The following is a 22890-nucleotide window of genomic DNA, read 5'->3' on the forward strand; positions in this document are numbered from 1 at the left end:
TCCCTAGAGAAGCCGATTTATAGCCGGCCCTGCGTGCACCTGGGCTAGATCAAGGAGATTGAGCTCGGTCACCAGGGGCCTTTCCACAAGGGCACAGTAATGGCTTGTAGCAGATGTGAACTGCTCGCTCGCTCTGGGTAGGGCTCTGTGTTACTGCCCACGTGTGAATAGCTGCTGTTTCTGGAGCTGTGCAAACTAAAATGATGGCAAAGCAAAGTTAATGAACGCAATTTCACCCGCAGCCCCAGGAGGTTGTAAATGAGCCAGTATCTGGAGATGTCGGCAAATCCCCTGCTGCAGTTTTCCAGCTTGCCCCGTGCTTTATTTGCTCTGCCTGAGAGGCTGCGGTTTTTTCTCAGATGGCTTTTTCTTCTCTTGCAGTGAGAATGAGGCGTTGTGGAGGGAAGTAGCCAGCTTGAGGCAGAAGCATGCTCAGCAGCAGAAAGTTGTCAATAAGGTAAATCCTGGCCTTCCAGACGCAGGGATTAGGACGCGCTTGTGGTCGTGTATGCGGTGATGTAGTGACCAGGCTGGGCACTTGCAGGATCGGTGGGATGCAGTGGCATTCATTCTGTTTAAGAATAATTTTGATCACTGTGTTTTCTTCCTGTTACCGTGAGATTCTGGAAATCCAGCGGGGAGAGGCTAAATTCGGGCTGGCAGCGTTGCAATGCAGAATTCAGTTGGCCGCCACGTAATGGTTTTACGCCGAGCCTTCACCTTTGTGCTTAGAGTTGCAGTCAGCGCTCTGCCGTGTCCCCCTGTGCCCAGCTCTGGCTCTGCTCCGAGCACAGGGACCGAGTGGTCCCAGAGCTATTTCTGTCTGTGCTTATCCAAGTACTGTGCACACCATAACAGGTTTTCCTTCTCTCTCCTCACAGCTTATCCAGTTTTTGATTTCATTGGTGCAATCCAACCGTATTCTTGGGGTGAAGAGGAAGATGTAAGTCTGCATTTCTACATCCAGATAAAGATTCCCTGTCTGAGAGAATAAAGAGAGGATCAGCAGAGTGGGTCCCCCAGATCTCTGTCTTCTGTAGCAGCCTTGCCAGTGGGGTAGGACTGGACAGCGGTCATTGGGATCATGTGAGCCTTCAAGTACTTGCTCCAGCCAAAACCAGCTAACACTGCTATGCAACTGATACCAAGAAGGGTTTGCGATCCAGGCCACATAAGCCCGTGCAGAACCTACTTCATAGCTAACCACTGCACTATGTGAAACCGCCGCTGCGCTATGGCAGCATACATAGTGAGGGCTGGGGTCTTGCACTGCTAAAACAGTCTCTTGGCACTGCCGTGATGTTTCTGTCGTTATACGGAAAGGGAAACATTGGACCATCCAGACCAGCCTCCTGCTGTCACAGGCTGCTGTGACGCCTTCACAGACTAATCAAGCCTGTCCTCGAATGTGCTGTGGATTATTTTGCCCCTTGCTAGTTGTGCTGGATGACCGTTCAGTACTTAAGTACCATAAGCGATTAAGAACGATTCCAGGCTAATTTGTTTTGGCCAGTTAATAGTTGCTTGGTTTTGTCCCAGGACTGTGCTGTAGCACAGTTGCTTTTCCCTCCTTGGCTTTTACATGGTTCTCGTGTTATGTCTCATCTGACACTCCACCAGGCTGAACGGGCCCCGCTCTTCCAGTCTCATCCTGTGAGATGGGCTCCTCCTCCACCTGATTTTTTGCACTTGTTCACATATGAACTGGCAGATACTCTGTTGTGTGTCTGTTCGGGCCCCCACCTTGTCCCGTGTTGCCTGTCGAATTGCAGGGCTGTCCTTTTGTGTTTGAACAGTGCCCAGCAGCACCATATGGCAGACAACACCACAGCAGGCTTGATTATTATTAATGAAGATAGTGGTTTATATGGTGATAATGTCCAAGACATGCTGAAATGATTTATCTTGTAAGGAGAAAGAGTTTCTCCACAGTACTCAAGTACATGAAAAGGGCCACAGAAGTGGTTGTGTCACAGCTGACCACAAGTAATCCATCTTTGGAGCAGTTGGCCGTGGAGAAGTGAAGCGAAGCAGAGCACTGACAATACAGGCCTGCAGAAGGAGGTGACCAGGGACTATAAAGAAGTCCTCTGAGGCCTGAGGTTTTACATTTCTGCTCAATAGACTTGCAAAATGTAGCCCAGGGGCTGGTCACGGGGGCTCATTGTGTTCCTCTGTGTCGTGGGGCTGCCTGCTCTGCTGTACTGACACAACCACCCCCCGTGGCCACTTGCCCCTCCAGGGCATCCAGACCTGGGGACGGTTGTGCGTTGGCCCCTCGGGTGGGTGCAAGTACCCAGTTCTGGGGTTGGGGCGGTGGGCTCTGCCGGGAAGAGGTGGTGCCCAAGACCCGGTGCCGGCAGGGCGGTAACTCCTGTGGTGTTTGGGAATCTTTTGCAGCCCCCTGATGTTGAACGACAGCAGTTCAGCACATTCCATGCCGAAATATAGTCGCCAGTACTCCTTGGAGCATGTCCACGGCTCATCCCCATACGCAGTAAGTACGCCGTGCACGCCTGGCCTTGGAGAGGGGGACGAGGACACAGTTTCGTGGGGAGGGACCCGTTTTAGGCTCTTCTCCAGCTGGTCTTGCCTTTGTACAACCGTTTGCTCACAACCTCTTTGTTTTGTTTGGCAAAGTATTTTAAGGTGGCAGCTGCATTCTAGCTTAGCCAACGGGGAGAGAGCTGTTAGCTGGTAATTCTCAATGATAGTTGTGACGGGGCCGAGGATTTGGCTTGCAGACCAAGCAAGGAGTGATTTGAGTTCCACGGAAAGCAGAGATGGGTTGAAGTGGTGCCTTCTTGCTTAGCTTCCCTCTGCCGACTTGGTCCTTGTTTTGGTTTTGTCACAAACAAAATGCATCTGATGTCAGTCAATCCCTGCTAAACATTTGCTCATGCTGCCTAATTAATGTGTGACCATGTATAATCAGCATTATTCCCTCCAGAGAAGCCTCCTTTCGGTCAGGGAAGGTGCCGTGGGTCAGAGCCTGGCTGAGACACAGGCCTGAAGTAGCAAAGACCCAAGTGATCAGAGCTGAATTGTGTCCGTGGAGGTAGGGAGCAAGGTGGGAAGAGCGGAGCAAAGCCAGCTGGTGCTTGTGCACAGAATGATCCCCAATGTAAGGAAGGTTGTGTGGTATTAAAGCCTTGAGATGAGAGAGCAGGCAGTAGCTTTCGAGGTGAAGGGATCTCCTGCGAGACGTCGTCAATGTATAGTCCAGAAGAAACGGGTTCATAGTTCGATGTGGACGTTGTTCAGACCTTGGCCTCATCACGGTGGGTGAATGCCGTGGAACTGCCTAGCTCCAGGGTGCACCTCGCCCGGGTGCCTGCAGGAGGTGGCCTCACAGTGACACGGCGTTACAGGAGGAGTCTCTGTAAATGTACGCTCTGGACTGTCCTTCAGATTGCTGCTGGATCCCAAAGAATCCTGAGGTTTTGTCTATATTCTCCCATCCTTCTGTGCACCTTTTGATGTGCTGCTTCCCCTGACTGTTGAATGGCCAGCGAACAGAAGGAGTCTGCTCCAAACCCCTTAATGCTGGCCCTGAATCCTCTTTCAGATGAGCTACAGGCTTTGCTCCCAGGCCTGTGCGTGTTGAGTCTGCTCGGCCTCACGAGCCAGGGGAGGGGAGTGGGGTCGCTCGTACTGCGGTTTCCCTTTCGACCTGGTAGCTGCAGTGTGCCTGCACGTAAACCCTGTTGTCATGACACTGCACGATGCTTTGAATGCCGAGAACTGCCCGTCTTCGTGCCGTGCAGGTCTCGAACTGTGGGCTCTGACTTACCGCAAGGGTTGGAAGACTCATCCCGTGCCCTAAGAGCTGGAAAGCCGCGTTGGTGGCACTCCCTGAGGGCGAGCTGGCTGGCTCAGCACTTACTGCTGATAAGAGAGGTGTGACACATTTGGTAACTGTTTGCTTTTAATCACCTCAGGCCTATGCTAATCCACTACATCTCATGTCTTGACACGGTTGTTTTCATTTTAGATGCTCTGTTTGATCTGGTTCCTATCAGTGTGTGCCCTGGGCAACTGCACCACTTAAATTCGGGGTGTCCCTCTTGGTCTGCGGCGCCCCTGCTTGCCTGGCATGGGAAAGCCAGCTGGCGTTTCTTGGCCAAAGCTGTTGCGTGAATCAGTGTGCTTCTTTATGCTGATCCTCTGGCAATGCTGTAGTCCAGGAGCAAGCCTTTACAGCTGGGAACATAGCTAAGCTTTCATACCGGCTGTTTGTAGCAAAATAAAAGCTGTCCCCAATTCCAAGGTACAGTCCCGCCCATGCTGCTGCGGGAACGTCCTGTTCGGGACAGCGGATTCAAGCCGCTGGCTCCTGACATGGAGCTGCCCTGGTGATCCTGATGAATTTTTTAGCAGAGAACCAAAATAGCTAAGCCCCATTAAAGAGCTCTCCTGCAGTTAGACCACCCTCTGTGGAAGCTCTCTGTTCCCGTTCCAGCGCCCGTCTAATCCTGTGATCTCTTTTTTAAAAGTGCCTTTATTCTTGCATGCAGCAAATACTTACACAGAACCACCGGGAGCTCTTCCAGGTATTACCGGATTGTCCCAATTATGGGAAACACAGGTGGTCATCTTTTCTCATACTTCAGCGTTATGATTTTCGGCTCCAAACAGAACTGAGAAATGATAGTTGGGCAATTTTTCAGAGCGAGCTGCCGACAAGTACGCTGGATCCTGACGCTGCCGTAGTCCCTGCTTTGACAGTGAAAAAAAATAATTGTGTTTTCACAAGAAGACAGTTAACGTGGAGTAAGACCTCGGTGCGGGTGAGGCCTGGGCAGTCCTGACCGTGACATGGCTGAGATCAATCCTGCGCCCCTCATTGGGGCTTGATCCCACGTCACTGCTGCAAAGCAGCAGCTCTCTCCGTGCCCCCAGTGCTTCTGCATCTGTGTAACTCCTGCCACATCATCGTGCCCTTTTTTGCTCGAGAATGCAACCTCAGACTTGCAGAAACAAGCGGCAGCCCAAAAGTCATGTGCCCAGAACAGGGCACAATGGTGTGTTACAAGGGCCGCGTGCTGTCTGCAGGCTCCTCGGTGCACGTGCTGTGCACAGCTGGCACTTCAGGTTTTATACAAGTTTCAAATCGGTGGCTGCTGGTTTTATTGATGTGTCGGTGAGCACAGCGCCGGGCAGAAACGCTCATGCTCACAGGAGAGGTTCCTCACCGGGTAGGAGGCTCGTGCATACGGAGGTGGGGATCCAACCTCTCAAGGCAAGCCTGCGGGCAGAGAGCCTGCAGAGCATCTCCGCGTGCCCCTGTGCACCAGCTGGCATGCAGTGAGATGGAATTACATTTGGTTATTCTTTAGTATTCTTTTTAATGATGAGGGAGCTGAGGGGGCGTATGTGCACCGTGGTCTTGACTGCGCTAAGCGGTGATCAAGAAGGTTAACGCAGTGCTGGTGTAAGCCAAATGACAGTGTGGGCAGGACGGGCAAGCATGAAAGGAGAGACAGTCAAATGCTCATCTGAAGGTAAGTAAGGACCAGGGTTTTCTCTAGCTACCACTCAGTGTTACCATCACGGACTGCCTGAAGTGTCAGGAGACAGCTCCGAAGGAGGAGAGTGAGTGAGATCGTGGATCGGCTCAAAGCTAAGGGCAGCTGTGAGAATTTGAGCAGAATCTCTTACCCTGTATTCTCCTCGTCCCCCGTGGTTTCCTGACTCCTGGGTGCACCTTCTAATCTGCAGTTTGCTTTGTGTCCTGGAGTGACAAATGCTGATACGCAAAGAGGAAAGGGGATTCGGGTTCACTCAGATGTCTCAATTAATTTGCTCCTCAGAAAGATTGATGCCAGAATGCAACCACTCCATGTTGCTGTTACCAGCATGGAAATCTTGTGTATCTTACATCTGCAGGTCTCAGTCGTATGAATTTCAGCTTTCATTTAAGAGAAAAAGAATAGAGTTTTAGTGGAAGGGGAAAGCTGAAAATCTGGGTTTCTAAAAACCCAAGTGTTGAATGATCCAGAAAAAGAATCCAGTATTTTTACTTTTTTAGATTCCATTCTTTCCAAGAAAATGAAGTTTACAGAACAGAAGTCCAATTTTGTTTTTTTTAGTAGTGCTTTGGGTTGGCAACAGTGTGTTTCTAGGCATCGTGTTGAGTCCCACATTGCCCTCTTCCTTGGGTGGGTCAGGGCTTGGGGCTGTTCTGATGTGCCTCCTCCCGCTCCATCTCCCATACATGGGACAGCGTACGATACGTGCCTAGTGCTTCACACCGCGAATGCTGTGATTGTCATTTCAGGCTTCTTCCCCAGCATATAGTGGCTCCAACCTGTATTCCCCGGATTCTTCAGCCAACTCTGGTCCCATTATCTCCGACGTGACCGAGCTAGCCCAGTCCAGCCCTTCGGCATCTCCCAGCGGCAGTCTCGATGAAAGGTATGCTGTTGCTCTCGTAAAATCTGAAGCTATCTGCATAGGGAGGATGCGTTTCCCAATGAGCTGAGTAGTCAAACACCATTAAAACGTGCCTCTTCTGTCAAGAATCCCCCGTGAGCGACAGCTGGAAAACAGCACAGCCCTTGGCACAGGGGACGTTCAGGGTGTTTGAACTCAGTCCTGCTTCCCTTTACCAGGACTTTACAGAAAGTTGGACCTGTCCCTCCCGGATAGTCTCATTCAGGACGCTGCCATCTCAGCAGATTTTTGTTTGGTTGGTTGGGTTTGTTCAGCTTTAATTCTCTTTTCCAAACATCACTCACTCCTCTGCCTGCCCCGTCTAGTGTGAACCTGTCTGGGGTGGGTCACAGTTTGGTTTCCACAAGGAAGCCGTCTTCGTTGGCCTGTGTGCTCCGTCCTGTGAAACTACCAACATCCTGGGAGCGGGGTTAGCTTCGCCCTGCCCTTATAAACTTGCTGCACAGAGGAGGAGGTGCAGAAAGCAGCTTCGTTCCCAAGTAACTGAGAATAACAATGACAGCTCTATCCCAAACAGCACGGGTGAAGAGGCTGAGAATCTGTAGCAAATACAGGTCAGCCAGCGCCCAGCAGCAGTGTTTTCAACTCCGTCAGATTTACCGGCCCTAGCAGAGGTGAGAACTGTCCTCAGATGCCGTAGGTAATACTCAGCCTCGTGTGCCTCTGCCGACGCCATTCTGCATCAGTGAAAGCCTCCCGCTGCGTCCCTCGATGTGGCTGTTCAGCCCTTACGCCCTGCAGCCCCGCTCCCACCAAGCATCAGCGGCTCTCGAACTTTCTGAGCCTCCCCGGGTTAAGAAGGGCCCGTCTTTCCCTTAGCACCTTGTGGTCTCCCGACTCCTTTTCTTCTTCCTCTTTAATAGGTTATTCCTGGCATTGGCACTTCCCCTGAGGTGCTGAATCACCCACAAATGCCATTTACTGCCTTCAGTACCCTCTGCCAGGAACACTCGCTTTTAAATATAGACCATATGTTTGCTTAACGGCCCTTTTCTCTGTCCTTTTGTAGTTGCTGTCCTTTCCAGTAGGACTAATTGCGCCTCTTACACCCCCATATCAGTGAGTTTGAGTGGTAAAATTAGAGCTGACCGAAGAAGCCATCTTCCCTTCCCATAAAAATAGTACATCTGAAAATGCCTGGGTGCTTATGTAAAAGGTCGATCCCAGGCTTTGTCTGCACAAAGGAGTCACTCCGCTGACCTTGTGGGAGCAGTTAAAACACTACAGCCTCTGGTATGGTGATGATTATGTCATGCACGTCTCAGTGGTGACTTTAAAAAAGGGTATATACGCTGTGCTACTTCTGTACTGTTTAGACTATGTCCACATCAAAAGCTGTATTGTTTTAACTGTACTGTTAAAGAAAAATCACACCCTCCTTCCAGTAACTTTACCTGTACAGAGCTGACTGCATGGCAGCTCCTGGACTGAGCAGCCTCACAAGCCTTTAGCCACAAGAAATAGGCTGAGATTGCAGTAACAGCGCAAGACATCGATGTGTCAGGGGAGCTGATTAGGATCAGAATCGGAGAAGAAATATTTAGGTACTCGTTCAACCTCATCTTTGTAGCTGGCTCTGGAGGCTTTGTATGTGAAAAGGCAACAGCAGTCACGAGGATTTTTTGCCCTATTGTGTGGAAGCAGATCTTAGAAATCGAGAATGTGTTACCGTGAGATTTTTACCAGTTTTCTTTCTGTTTCTCTCAGGAGTAGTCCTGTGGTCCGTATCAAAGAAGAACCCCCTAGTCCCGCCCGCAGCCCCCAGATAGAGGAGGTCAGCCCAGGGAACCCTCCTGCTGTTGAAACTCCTCTGTCCCCCTCCACGTTCATTGACTCCATCCTGCAGGAGAATGAACCCAGCACTACGACCGCTGCAGCCGGCGACAGCACCACACAGCCTCAGCCCCAGGAAAAGTGCCTCAGCGTTGCCTGCCTCGACAAGTAAGTGCTGCGCTGAGGCCGGCCCAGCTCAGGTCTTGCCAGCCATCCCACCGCTCTGTACTGTTAAGCTTTAAAGATGCTAGCGACCTGGGCTTCCAGCCAGTTTTGGAAGCAAATGTGGTCATTTGTCCAAGGAGCTCGCCTGTGGCTCTGACCGCAGCCCTCCCCGCAAGTGCCAGGGTAGATACCTTGTTCTCCCATTCCTGTTCTGCTTGGAGCAATGAGTGTATCCCACCACCCAACCCCACGCGCAGAATTGAACCCCCTGCGTGGGGAACCCAACACTCTGCTGCAAGGAGCCGCATGGGATGCCAAAATAAGAATGGGTAAAAATTACTGTGCTAAATAAGGGCTTGTTCAAACTGCCTGCTCCTCCAGCGTAGGAATGAGTCAGCGTAAGATCAGCTGTTTCATCTCAGGCCCAGCACATCCTCACGGTATAAAAGCTTCTGCGTTGTATTTGCAGTCCAAAGGCAGCTGACGGGCACACGGTGCAGGCGGCTTCCAGTGTTGCTTGCTAGAAGCTTTAATCCCAGTGGGTTTACCCGTAGGTGAGACTTGGAACCGCTGTGGGCAGCATTTCTCCGTGAGCCTGCTCCGACAGCGTGCACTGTAGCACTGCCCCTGTGCTGTCCTCTGCTTTTGCCTGTCCCAGCTGCCCTCCAAATTAATAAGGGAAGAAGCTTTGCATTCAGCTGTCGTTTGCCCACCTAATTCTAGACGTGGTGAATAGATTCTCCCACTCAGCCTCTTTACTCACTAGGACACAGCTTGCATCAGACTTAGGCTGGACTCAGTGGGTGGCAGGCTGAACGTTGATGGGTAGCTTTTTATTAGGGATCGGATGTGTAGTCTTACGTCTTTTATCACCACACAGTGCTCACAGATGCAACTGCAAGTGTTGGGATGAAAAACTAGAAGGTTGTTTGTCCTTAGCAAACTGCCAAGAACTTCTCCCTTGACCGTACTGAGAGCTCAGCCACTTCCCAGATCTCGGCCACTTCCCGTCCTCCCTGTCTTCTGGGGAAAACGGAGTATCGGAATTAAGGTCTTCCCTCTGAATGCCAGGACAGACTTTCTGTCCTTAAAGCGTAAAAGCAATTTGGAGAAGACACAATTAGTTTCAGGGTCCTGGAAAGCAGCCTTCGTTTAGCCAGAAGGCTGCTGTGGACTCACACACCCAAGGTGACAATAGTGTGACGTGCACTTCCCTTCTAATTAATTCTATGTTAGCTATCACTTTTCAGAGCTGTAGTGTCATAGCTCTAGATGGAGAAGGGACAAAACCTGTGGAAGAAGCCCTCTTCCTTTGGCACTACACAGTGAGTACAGAGACAGCTGAAGGCTGTCCCACCACAGCAGGGTCTATAGCCTGTTGGCAGCGCAGCGGAGCAGGGTTTGCTGTCTTTACACCTCAGAGTCACGCAGAGTCAGGAGACGCCTGCTCGCTCCCTCCTCTTCACCTTGGAGGAGATGTTTGTCTGTAGCTTCACCTATTTATAGACCTGTCCAGGGCACTGCAATCCATCTCACCGATACCAGCTGTCCTTAAAAAGTGACAGGTTTTATTGTACAGCTCATCAGAAGCTGAAACTGGCCATTTAAAAGGTAATAAAAATGAAAAAAAAGTGCTGCCGAGAGTGTCTCTGAATTATTAGGGACTCTCACGGGCTGTGCAGAAGCAGGCAAAGGACACAGAAAACATTTGCCCCCTGCCCCTGCGGAGACTGAGCTCCACGCTTCGTCTTGGAAAGCTTCTTAGAACCATTTAAAAGAAAGGGCTTGTGCTTCCTCTTCTTTTGGTGCTCTTACTCCCGCATTTCGCAAGCGACACTGTGCTTCTCTCTTCTATTTGCAGTTCCTTTAGAGGGCATTCCAGAAGGAAGGAATCTGGCCAGTAAGGATTCCCAGCCATGCAGTAGTCCTGTATCCATCTCTCAGCTCCTAGCCCGTTTGCCACATGAATTTGTAAAAGAAGAGTTGTAGCATACTGTGGTCGACCCCGTGGGTGCACAGCGCTAGACAGAGTGTGACCATCTAACAGAAAATCTGTCCCTGCCCCGGGGAATTTGAAGGCAAAGTGTAAATAATAAAAGGAATCCCCAGCCTCCGCTCTCCTCTGGGTTTGGATGGCATTAGCTTTGTGCCTCAGCATCTCCGCGTGCAGTTTTGTTCGTTGGGGTTACTGAACTCCGTGTATCCTGTTATGTCAGAGGAATATAAACTCAGAGAAGGAGGTCCGTATGCCCAGCGTGCCGAGGCCTCGGCTCCTTTCCCAATGTCACTGCAGCTACTCCGCATCCACTTGAGTGGAGTGGAAGCCGGCCAGCAGTCGCAGGTACCCAGTGGGAAGTGGAATGACCAGAGCGTGAATTGCACTGAGATACTGAAAGGCAGAAGGGATGACCTGCGAATGGAAATGCTGGCAATGAGCTGTTTTAGATGGGCAGCACACTGCTTGTCACGTCCCCGGGAGTGTATCAGACCCTGCTTCAGAGTCTTCTCAGCGCCCCGTGCCAAGGCACGCGGCCTCGCCGTGTGCCCCGTCCCGCCGTCAGAGCTCACCACTCGGTGCTCGCTCCTCAGGCTTTGGGGCCAAACAAGCTGCGTGTCCTGGTGCGCTGTGTGCGCTGCACCAAGGACATGACACTGTGCAGCGCCCTTTCTCCGAGGCTTCTGTTAAATTCCCAGGAGTTTGCTCGTTGTGTTGAGATGCAGCTAATAAGGGAAGTGTTTACTGATGGTAGGTGACTTTACAGTGCAGCAGGGGTGCCCAAATGCCGCTCACTTGACCCAGGCACTGACAGCCTGCCAAGGAGTCTCAGCGATACCTGTTTTTCATCATATGAAGCGTGTTTCAGTTGTTCTCAAATTTACTGGAGAAGAGCAGCCCGTAAGACTGCAGGTCGTGGCATGCAGTGCCTCTTTGTGAGCCATGCGGGCTGTTATTTAATCTACAAGACATCCTTTGTCCAAGGGATTTTCATTTGAACTGAGAATTACCTCAGTGCGACCAACAGCATTTTAGCAGCAGGTGACAGTACCAAGATTCAGGCAATAAAAGGGAATGTTTGCATGGAAACGCTTGACGGTGTTGCCCAAACATTATCCACCATCCAGCCGGGGGACCTACGTGAGCCGCTTTACAAGAGCCAAAGCCCCCTACGTGCTGAAAAACATTGACACCTCCATTACTAACGTAACGTATGTATTCCGTCGAGCAGCAGGTCACTCCCTGTCTGGACGGGGCGTTGTGTGCCAGCGCCTGTGTTCTCCCAGAGCTTTGGCGCCCTGTTAGAGGTGACAGTGACCGTGGTCCCCGTGTCAGTGCCACCCTGCAGGAGTTAACATAAGCAGAGCCACATCAGAAGTAGTTTGTCTTGCTGAGAAACTTCTAACTGAGCTTGGCTGTGCTGCAACGAACCTGTGCTGTCTTCACTTGCTTTCGCAGGACTGTGTGTTTTCGTGTTTGTTTTTTGTTGTTAATAACAACTCTGCCAGCCTGAAACTGCTTGCCCGCTTCAAAAGCGCTGCAGTGCCGTGACTGCAGTGCGGTGCCTACCACGCCGCTTGAAGTGCAGGAGCATGGTCGATTAACTGTTCTTGCCTTTGAACGTAACAAACGTTTCATTCCTGAAAGTGCCTGATTGTGAGTCTTTTGAATCTAGTATCCTCTTCTGTTTGTATTTTTCAGTTTGACTCGCACTTCGCAGATGTCAGAGGTCACTCGTCTTTGCCCCAGTTCTTCCTCTTCCTCACTTCATTGCAGATCACAGCAAGGGTTAGCATTTCAATAGCCGCTGTCCCCAAGCGTTGCAGTTCTGGGCGAGAGAGCAGGGGGACACTGCAGTAAGCAGGGAGCTGTCAGTGCGCTGAAGTCAGCTTTCCTAACGTTATAGGTAGTACATCAACAAGGAAAAAGCTCACTCTAAAAATTGGCACTGAGTGGCAGACTTCTTGGCCAACTCAACACAGCAACTAAAAATATTGAGTGGCCAGCGGAGGCTAAGCTGCTTCTCATCCTTTTAGGTGGTCTTGGCAGGGAAGGGCGGGAAGTCTGCTCTGCTGTTGTCCATGCTGTACCTGGTTTTGATGAATGGAAACTTCAGCCCTGAGAGCTGCTGGTTTGGTGTCTCTTGCCAGCACAAAATTCACACACCTCAGTAACAAAGTGTTGCATTGGAAAGCGATGGGAGCTCAGGGCTGAAATGACTTTTCTGATGCATTTTCCGTTTCTATGATAATGACAGAACAATGAAACTTCCCACTGCAAACCTGACTGCGCACCAAGATGCTTTTCTAATAAAGCTTTTCCCTAATAAAAAACATCCCAGATCAGGACAAAATCCAGCTAGGCCAGTATCCTGTCTCCCACAGAACCTAGGAAAAACTGTCTGAAGTATTGCCCTTAAATACTTTTAGCTAATACACAGAATAATGCAAAAGACAAATGTAATATGTCTTGAGCTAAAATGCATTTCTGAATTGGTGTCTCGCCTCCCCCTCAAGGGTTATGTCAGAGGTGGTCGTTGCAGGAATCGTTGCTTATGGCTCTGGTTGTTGTTTGCAGGCTGGTGGGACCCGGGCCCTGCTGTCCTACACCCCGAGCCCATTTCCCAGGTACAAACAGAGAGCAGCATGATGGCCTGGAGAGAGTGCAGGGTCCAGGGGACTGCTTTTTCCCTACGTAAATGTGATAATCGTTGCAAAGCTGCTCTGTCTTCTTGCTTTTAGGAAATGGAACATTTGAAAAGGAAAGCAATACAGGGAAGAAAAACAGCTCTGTACGTCTTCAGTGCTTCAAATTCAGAGGACTGGGGGTTGCTTGTCACCTAGAAGTGTCTGGTGCCCAGTCAGCTGTTTCTGGGAAACAGCCAGCAGCCCGTACTTCGTAGGGTTGAGGATCAGAAGGGACGGGCAGCTCTGCTAGGGAGGGGAGCCAGGCTGGTGACGCTGGGAGCTGCTCCCTGCTAAAGCACTGACTGCGCCTGACGGAGATCGGAGAACCGTGCGCTGGAGCTCAGGAGCTCCACGGGAGCTCCAGGTCCTTCCTGGGAAGGACGTTCTTGTCGTGGCCGTGGATCACACTGGCGCGAGCAGTGGTGCTGGGCACTGGCTGGGCTTGCAGGCAGCTGCATTGCCATAACGCGCATGCAGGGGCAGCAGCAGGCAGCGCTGGAGGCATCGCGGGCGACTGGCAGATGGAGTTCTCTCATCAGCGTCCATATCAAAATGTGCCTTTTCCCCGATAAAAAGCTGCTGCTCCCGACTGCCGGCTCAACTGGTTCCCGGCGGAGGGAGAGGTGGGTCGCCTGCTTTCTGCTGCCTCCATCAGTCATAACAAGGATCGCATGGTCGGGGCTTCCCTGGCAGCGGGTTTGGCACAGCGCGCCCTGGCTCGTTCACCCAGTGTCCAGGGCCACCATGGCATCGGTATTAAACACATCTTTCTGCTGGGGAAGAGAGGCAGACCCACGGAGAGCAGATCTGTTGAGTAAGAAGGTGCTATTTTTACATAGCTACTTCTCAGACTGTAAACCAGCCCACACAGAGCGAGACCACACCACGCAGGCTGACTTTCATCACTTCATCAGATGGAAACTCAGACGGCGAGGGTCTCACGAGAGCCCGTGCTCTGCGGGGCCGCCCCGGGAGCCGAGGAAGCGGCGCTGGAGCGAGGCGCGCTGCGTAGCCGGGGTTTGTTATTCTTGCGAGGTGGTTGGCAGCCAGAAAGCGGAGCGAGAGCCGGGGAGCTTGCCGCAAAGATGCACTGAGTGTGGGGATGGTCGGCGTGACAGGGAAAGCAGAGCCGGGGCGTGCACTTAGGACAGGGTTATTCTTTACCTCCAAAATCTCTCCAGTCCCCCTTTCCCTGCACATCCGCATACCTGGGGACAGGCAAAGCTCTTCTGTGTCAGCGTCGCCAATCCTGTATCACCAGTCCGGTGTCCGTCACATTTTCCAGGGATTCTGCCGTTAGTTTGCGGGGCCTGGTGCGGGTTACGTGGGACACAGCGATTCGGTGGGACCCTCGCATCGGAGCTCCCTGTCTCTTCCCCCGGTTGATGCAGCCTGGTGCTGCGGGGGTGGCAGACGCTGCAGCACGTGCTGCTGCTGGCTCTTCCATTCCCAGAAAGCGTGCCCTGCTCTTCCCGTGGGCTGCAGGCATCGGGAAGGCCTTTTACTGGAGTATCAGCTTTGAAGAGAAGGTGTTGATCTCTCAGCACTGGAGATGGTCTCCTCACCTTCAGAGCCTGGCCTGTCTCAGGGGAACGGAGAGCTCCTGGCCTCCTTCCTCAGCACACTTGGCTCAGGCTGCTCCTTTGGGGCTGCCGGGCTTTAGGGACACAGGCACAGACCTTACCTTCAGCCCCCTGCATCTCGGTGCCTTGTGCAGCAACCTCTTACCTCTCCTGGAGACACCGGTTCCTCTTGCTTCAACCCACAACGCACTTGGAAAGCTAAGGGAAACTGTATTGCTCCAGAGAACCGCACTCCCTCTTTCTTCCCTGCTCTGTGAGCATTTTTTGATGGCGAACCTAGCCTGGTGTTGGATGTAGCTTAGCACAGCAGAGCAGGACCTGCGGGGAGAGTTACCTGCCGGCAGCGCTGGGAACCAGACGGCAACTACCAATTTCCAGTTCAACATCGAAAGCAGTGGTTCGGGGGCCCCTTCTCTCCTTCTGCAAAGAAACAGGGAGACTTGCTTCGAAGGTCTGGAGTTTGTTAGTAGTCTAATGCCAGTGTCACTTTTTGCGTGATCTGGATCGTACCCCTGCTTGGACCCCATCCCCTTCGGGGTGGAAGGACCGGCTTGTCACGGGTGGGGTTTCTCATGACACCTTGGCTGGGGCTGGCCCGTTCCACGCTGCTGGATGTTCCTAATCGTGGGATTGCCGAAAGTATCTTAAATCTGTCAGAGCATTTCAGGCGCTGTGCAGTGAGGACCTCGGAAGTCATTTAAAAGCACAAACTTGGATAAGTAATTTATGTGCAGTATGTTCGTGGATCTTAGCTCTAAAAAAGAGTTACAGATCTCTGCAGCTCCCGCTTGCACGCACGGGAGAGGTAAGGCAGGAATGTGTTCATGGGCTGCGTCTGCAGCCAGCTTTCCTGTGGCCCCAAGCACAGTATTCCCAGAATGAGGATATTTGTTGTTCTGGCAGGATGCTCGTTTCTGCTGCTAGGCTTTCTGAGCTGCAGTGTGACCTTGCGGCCTCTTTTCGTTCTCTGCAGCAGTGACAAAATAGACTTGATTTTGTAATCTTCGTGGTGCTGCTGTAGGACGAGAGAATGTAAAAGCGCTGGAGTGGCAAGCCGGGGAGGTTCGTGCGAGGTGCACCGGCCCGTGGGCAGCTGAGCCGTCCAGGGACCTGGAACTGCCCGTGCTGTGGCTGAGTCCGTACCCCCGCAGTCGGGTGTTTGCGGGCTCGGGGATGGTCAGTCTCCCAAAGAGATCATCGCAGAAATGCTCCTCTGCGGAATGCTGGTGGCAGTGGTATTTGGGGGGGGACAGACTCCACAGCAGGTACAGACCCTCCAAGAAGAGAAGTAGCTTCCTGGCGTTTTTCTAATTCACGTGAGACTGAAAACTGCAGCTTCACTGTGTGCCTTGTGCTTGTGCACGTCTGCCTGTGCCTCTCTGACATCTTCCTCTTCACCTGCCAGTTCTGGGTCTCCCTGTGTGGGACCTACACCGCTGGTCCCCCGTGAGCACCTTCAGTAGCCAAAAAGAGCCTTTCTAGGACGGAGAACATGGTGGATCGAACCCGAGGCCACGCCAGAACTGACGACTGTGCAATAAACTGAACCTGCTACTGCTAATGTTGCCAAATTCAGGGGCTTTTCAGGGGACAGACCCCGGGCTACTAACAAACGTGACTTTTTCCCACGAGTGCTCTTCAGAGAGCCTTGTAGGCTTTTTGGTAGCACCATGAGGTTTATGTCATCCACTTTTCTTCTATTACTCTGAAGCATCATGAACATAAACACCACGAGCACCGTGGAACTAGCGATTAAGAGGGTGTGGGGTCAGTTCCCAACCTCACCATCACCTCTGCAGCCCTTGCTGTCCTTCTGTGATCCAGATGACCGTTCTCTGGAGCTCAGTCTCGCAGCCCGAGGTCTAAGTCAGTTAAAAGCAATCTTTGCAGGATTGCTCATGCTCTGCCATCCACCTTGGTCCGCAAAGTTATCCCAGAACTGTGTGGGAGGGAACGAGCCGTGTCCTCGGAGCTGGCCTGGTTTGTCTTACGGCCTGGCTTGTGGGGTTGGCACCTCAGTGCCGTCCATCCCAGCGCAGCGTCCAGTTTTCGGGTGGCTACGGAGGGAGCCTGGCCTTGGCAAGATACCAGCTTTCAGTGGCAGAGTTAGCTGAGATGAATTACACTGTTAGTCCTCATCCTGGACTTGCTGTTTGCCAGCAAGTGAGCTGTGATGTACGTGGGAGCTTGGTGCTTCTCCCCCCCCGTGCCCCACCACGTAGACTGGTGCTGCCAGGAGCCGTGCAGGGATGTGCGCAGGTCGGGATGCAGTGGGAAGGTTTGTTTCCCCAGGTACACGGAGGCAGCTTTAGTTCTCTCCATTGTTACTAGAAACTGCATCTCCCGATGAACAAATAATGTTTTCCCCGTTGCCAGTTCAGATGTGAAGGTTTTTTCTGGCCAGCAGTGGCCCCTCCGAAACTTCTCCCCCAAAGCAAGTTGTTACCCTTTCTTTGTCACATATCTGCAACCGGGATGTGACGAGCGGAGGCGGTCCTTGTGTTTGGACTGAAAAAGGGTCCAAAGCTACTTACTGTAAAGGCGCAGCTGCACCGAGATCCCTGCCAGCCCACGGTGGTTGGTGGTTACCGAGCCCCTAACCACAGAGCCTAAATGGCTTGCAGAAATCCTGGGGTTCGTAAGAAATTCACCGTGTCTCATTCGTCTGGGTTGCTCACCCTCGGGCCTCTCGGGAAGAAGAGTCCTAGCGGTGTCTCCAGGCTCAGGCCAGAGGACGAGGTGGAGAGAGGGAGAGAGCATCGCTGCAGTGCTACAGCAGCACACCTGAGCTCGCTGGCAGCGGGAGCTGGCATCCGTGCAGAGCCAGGAATCCCAGCCCCGCTCTCCTGCTCGGGTTGTAGGAGGGTTGCAGCCCTGGGGTGGATAAAGTCCCCTTAGTAGCCCAGAACCCGGGAGAGGCTTCTCGGCATTGATCGCCTGCGCTCCTCTGTCTTTTGCACAGGAATGAACTCAACGACCATCTGGACACCATCGATTCCAACCTGGATAACCTTCAGACGATGCTGACCACACACGGCTTCAGCGTAGACACAAGCGCACTATTAGACGTGAGTATCTCCTCCCTCCTGCCTGTCCTTCCAGGAGCCGGGCCCCAGCTGCGTCTCGCAGTACCATGTGCGTGTGGCTTGCAGTGGCAGATGGACCACGGTAGCTTCAACCATGAATTTCCACAGCACGCCTGGGTTTGCTTTCTTTCCCTACACTAATCATTCTTTCCTTTGGCAGCTGTTTAGCCCTTCAATGACGGTTACAGACATGAACCTTCCCGACCTGGACAGCAGCCTTGCCAGTGTGAGTAGCTGTTAAAAATCCCTCCATGCACACACAGCTGCCAGAATGAAGTGTGTCCTGCTGTTCTGCAGCAGCCTCTCCGTGTGATTAAAGGAGGGCTCTGACAGCCTCTGAAGAGTGTCCAGGCCAGCCCCAGCCCGAAGGGAGGGGATGTGGGAGAGAGGAGGAACGCGGAGCCCTGTGCAGGCTTGGGGAGCCACCGGGGGGAAATAATTCAATTAGCACTGCGGCTTTCTCTGAGCAGCTCATACGGAGAGCAGGGCTACTTCATCATTCATACTCGGTTAATTAGGTGCTGAGACTTCCATCCCTCATGTGAGCTCTGCCCCCTGAACGTGGAAGTGCACTGAAGCCTAGAGAGCCGCATGTGGTTTCCATAAACCTTCCTTTTGACTTTCTTAAATCGTCAGGAGGTTTTCTCAAGGCAAACTCCATCATGTGCTGTGTTATTTATTTTATTTACTTGCGTATCGTCAGCGCTGAACGCCATGCAAGGCACTAACACAGACTCCCCTTGCAAGAGCCAGTGTTGCCTGATAAAATGATTTTTTTCACTAGAGAATGATGATTAGTCAAACACAGCATTTCGTGGCCGCGCTGAGAAGGCGCTTGGAGCAGCAGGGTGGAAGTTACGGTCAAAACCGGAGAGTCCCAGGCCCTCAGAGTAGCCTGATGACTGGAGTGCTCCCGGGCTGGGGCAGAGCCAAGACCTTCTCCCTGCCCTGGTTCAGAGGCTCCGGTGTTGTGCCAGCTCCGTGCACGCTCCAGCTCCAGGGCTGCAGCGCTGGAGGGACGCGTATCGGTATTTGCACAAAACGGAACAACTCCGTGAGAACAACTGAGAGGGAGACCGAGATAAAAAACAGCTTGGACGCTGCCGTGAGTGCAGGAGAGTGAGTCTGGTCCAGATCGGACCAAGCAGGGGACTCCTGGTCCAGTTGATAGAGTGAGCAAGAGACCCTCGGCTAGTCTCTAACCCCTTCTCCCCCCCCACTACTTTTTTTTTTTTTCAATCTGAAAAAGCACAAAGGGATCTTGTGTTTTTTCCCCCAGTGCAGAACAGGAAACATCTTGAAAGTTTCTGCAAAACAGGAAAGCCCAAATTTAGTCTCCTTGCTGGGGACCTTGTGGGCCCACAGGTGATGCAACGCATGCTCCTGGGACGGCTGTGAAGCCCTCGGCTATCTAACCCCTTCTCCCCCCCCACTACTTTTTTTTTTTTTCCAATCTGAAAAAGCACAAAGGGATCTTGTGTTTTTTCCCCCAGTGCAGAACAGGAAACATCTTGAAAGTTTCTGCAAAACAGGAAAGCCCAAATTTAGTCTCCTTGCTGGGGACCTTGTGGGCCCACAGGTGATGCAACGCATGCTCCTGGGACGGCTGTGAAGGAGGTGTTAATGCCGGTGTTACGGAGCAGGGAGAGCACGGACGGCACCGTGCCCCTCTCCAAAGTACACCTTCAGGGGCCTTGTGGCTTCTCCCTAAGCAAAACAATTCCCACAAGCTCTGTCGGGGTGCACCTTACCCTGCACTGGAGCGTGCCTGGGATGTGGGGTAAAATACAGAACGGGAGTTCACAGTTAGTAATTCCGCAGCATCTCGGGTGTCCCACAAGGTCTGTCGGGGTGGAGCGTGCCTGGGATGTGGGGTAAAATACAGAACGGGAGTTCACAGTTAGTAATTCCGCAGCATCTCGGGTGCGTGTCTCTCGCTGGACGCTTCTCTGCCTTTCTGCTTCTTCCTCCTGCCCAGTGGTGTGACGCAGACACCCGATGGCTAGCCAAGTTCCTGGGATATTTGCAGGGAAAAAGGGCTGAAGGGGGAAGTGCAAAGGTGCAGAGCACTGTTTTACACATGCGCAGACAAACACCTGCCCCGTAAGTTGTTTAACCACGTTTCCTACTGACCCGAGGCTCTGCTGCAGCAGCTGGGGCTGGGGCTGGCTGGGCAGGGAGAGCAGGGCAAGGGATTAGTGGGATTTGGGAGAACATGAACAGTGAAAATTCAGTAGTTCAGAAATTAATTACTTCGTGTCGTTGGGCTGAGAGTTACACCGTAGAAAATCTGGAAGCAGGATTTACTAAAGGAGCCTTAACTGGTGTCCTTTGAAATCCACAGCTTAGCTCTTCAGCTCAGGTAGCGTTTGGATCAAGGTCACTTGTCCGTTATTTTTCTCTTCTCCTCTGATGTTGGGAGGAGTGTTTTCTTGGGCTTTGTCTTCACCCAGCCTTCACACTACAAAAATCCCCGTGCTGGCTGTGGGTTGAGCTGCAGGGCTCCTAAATTGTGGCCAGACGGTCTGTGAAGACAGACCTGTGTGCTCACAACCCGTCTGCTTTTACTTAATGCCAGTTGCTTAAGTGGTAGCAAAAAATGCTGGGTACACATTTAAATACTTGCTAAGGTGACTTTTCCATGGCAGCAGTTGCTGTAATGAGTAGCCACGGGATTATTAGCTGACTGTAAATCCAGAGAGGGAAAGCGATCCCACAGGAGAGCCTCTGCTCAAGCGTTGTCCTCCCAGCAGCACGCGTGGAGAATCCTGCTCAGCGGTCTGGGATTAGCAGGCTCAGCGCTGTGTTCCCCAGACGACGTTAGCTCTGAGGGCTGGCAGGGCTTCCCTCCTGACTTTGCAGCGAGCGGAGCTTCTCGGGTGGGCAGAGCGGTTTCTCCCGCTTCCAAAGTTTTTCTCCCTTTAACACTCACTTCTCAGCCTTTCCAGCCCGGTCGTGCCTGTGGGACGGGGGGTGTGAAACGGGATCGTGTCCTCAGCCGCAGCCCGGGTCACTCCGGCAGCTTGCCGGTACCTGCAGCTCTCAGGTGCTTTCGTTGCAATAAGACTGTCAATAAATAAAAATAAATTTAAAAAAATAAAATAAAATGGCTCACTACAAACGTGTGCTGAAGGCTAAAAATAAATTTAAAAAAATGAAATGGCTCACTACAAACGTGTGCTGAAGGCTTTCCCTGGGATTTTAGATCCCGAGATGCAGAAAAGCTTCGTGCTGTGATCGAAGGGAGCACTGCAGAGCAGGACCTTTGCGTATAGAAGAGAGGATCTGTGAAACCAGGTTTGGTCTGGGGAGTCGTGCACTGTCTGAACCGGCCACGTTTGCGACCTGGGAGCTGGAGCGCTCCGCACAGGCTGCATCTGGGTCCGTGCGGGCTCACTGACAACCTTGTAAACCTCTGAGGAGGTCTCTCTCTGCCTCAGTGCGGCTTCGAGACTGTAAATCGCGGCTTTCTTTGCGCAGTGTGTGTGTTGGGTCAGTCCCAAGGCGGGCACAGAGAGGACCCACGCACGTCTGACCCATGCAGCGCACTTACCGACCCAACCTTTCTCCCTGCAGATTCAGGATCTCCTTTCATCCCAGGAACAGCAGAAACCTACTGAGACAGAGGCCAGCACAGCAGACACAGGTACGAGGCAGCCGTCTCGGCGTTGAGTGACTCAGTAGCACGAGAATTGAGGCTGTGGCAAAATCATTTCTCCTCCCAAAAAGCATATTTGGCTGAGAGAGATGAGACCGTTTAGCCTAGAAAAGGGAAAGTACGGAGGGGATCTTAGCTGTATCTCTAAACCCCTGATGGGAGGGAACGAAGCAGAGGGAGCCAGGCTCTCCTCAGCAGCGCCCAGGGACAGGGCAAGAGGCCATGGCACAAATTGAAACACATGAAATTCCATCAGAACACGAGAAAACGCTTTTTTACTGTGAGGGTGGTCAAACGCTGGCGCGGGCTGCCCAGAGAGGCTGAGGAGCCTCCACCCTTGGAGGTGTTCAGACACGGTCCTGGGCGGCCTCGGCTGACCCTGCCCGAGCAGGGGGTCGGACCAGACACGCTCGAGGTCCCTGCCGGCCCCAGCCCTCGTGGGGTTTCTGTCTGCGTGGAATCGCGTGGGCTGTCGCGATGCTGCTCTTCCTTCATGGCAGCCACCCCAGCACCCAGCTGTGGGCTCTGCATCTCACAGCCTGGTCAGGCTGCGTCCACGTAGGCACAGAAAAGTCCCTGGTCCCTCACTGCATGTCCCAGAGCGTGGGCTGGAACCCTGCTAAGGTCAAATTCCTGTTCCTTGCTGATGTGCCAAAAGGCCTTGCCCAAGCCCTGGCGTCTCATCGCTTGAGTGGCGAGGAGCACTTCTTCTTGCAAGTAGCGAGGAAGCAGTCCATGCTGGCGGTTTCAAGAGCGAAGCCTTGTCGCTCTTGTTCCTCTGCCCGGCGTTCGGTTAGCTGGCCCTCCTGCCCAGCCCGGCTGCCCTCCTCCCGAAAGGTGCTACCCTCGTGCAAACTCTCTCTTTGCAGGAAAGCAGCTGGTGCACTACACGGCCCAGCCCCTCTTCCTGGTGGACTCGAGCGCCGTCGACATGGGGAGCGGAGACCTGCCGATATTCTTTGAGCTGGGGGAAGGGCCGTATTTCACGGACGGAGACGAGTACTCGGAAGATCCCACCATCTCCCTCTTGTCAGGGACTGAGCAGTCCAAACCCAAGGACCCTGCGATATCCTAAGGCCCAGGGCAGGGTGAAAGAGAGGAAGAGAAAGAATACGCACTAAAGGGAAATCCAGCCGTCAGCCTCCTCGCTTTGCACAGACATTGAAAGCTCTAAACACCCTCTGGTTCATGTTTGCTTCCCCCGGCACTGTGAGGATTTCATTTGTGTGTGTGCTTAATGAGGTGTTTTGAAATCTGCTTTAGATTCTAGCCACCCAGCGCTCCTCCAGTTTGGCGGCCGTCAGGGGGCCGAGCCGTGCAAGAGCCCCCCCCGTCGCGTGGTCGTCGCCCGACCTGCCGCGGAGGCTTGGACGGGCACCGCCGCGGCTCCGGGGGGCGGGCAGGAGAGCCCGGCCAGCCGCAAAAAACGGCCGCTACGTGACGCTTGCGTTCCGTTTCGCGGCCGAGGGCGGCAGCCGTCCCGTCC

The 22890-nt window shown here is 52.7% G+C and overlaps 1 protein-coding gene across 4 annotated transcripts in view; it reads left to right on the forward strand.

The window, feature by feature from the left end:
- Nucleotides 1-22880, forward strand: part of HSF1 (heat shock transcription factor 1) — a 75727-nt gene extending 52847 nt beyond the window's left edge. For 2 of the 4 annotated variants that reach the window (XM_019470204.1, XM_009272325.2), the window contains exons 5-14: nucleotides 382-457; nucleotides 882-943; nucleotides 2401-2497; nucleotides 6281-6417; nucleotides 8164-8397; nucleotides 12092-12178; nucleotides 17623-17728; nucleotides 17907-17972; nucleotides 21323-21392; nucleotides 22274-22880. In XM_019470204.1, coding sequence (XP_019325749.1) covers nucleotides 382-457; nucleotides 882-943; nucleotides 2401-2497; nucleotides 6281-6417; nucleotides 8164-8397; nucleotides 12092-12178; nucleotides 17623-17728; nucleotides 17907-17972; nucleotides 21323-21392; nucleotides 22274-22479 — 1141 coding nt within the window. In that variant the 3' untranslated portion in view covers nucleotides 22480-22880. The remainder of the gene's footprint in view (nucleotides 1-381; nucleotides 458-881; nucleotides 944-2400; nucleotides 2498-6280; nucleotides 6418-8163; nucleotides 8398-12091; nucleotides 12179-17622; nucleotides 17729-17906; nucleotides 17973-21322; nucleotides 21393-22273) is intronic. The other 2 variants (XM_019470207.1, XM_019470211.1) reach the window with 2 other exon arrangements.
- Nucleotides 22881-22890: the final 10 nt, after the last annotated feature.

The sequence above is a fragment of the Aptenodytes forsteri genome, unplaced genomic scaffold (assembly GCF_000699145.1).
Source record: "Aptenodytes forsteri isolate BGI_AS27 unplaced genomic scaffold, ASM69914v1 Scaffold651, whole genome shotgun sequence".
Lineage (NCBI taxonomy): Eukaryota > Metazoa > Chordata > Aves > Sphenisciformes > Spheniscidae > Aptenodytes > Aptenodytes forsteri.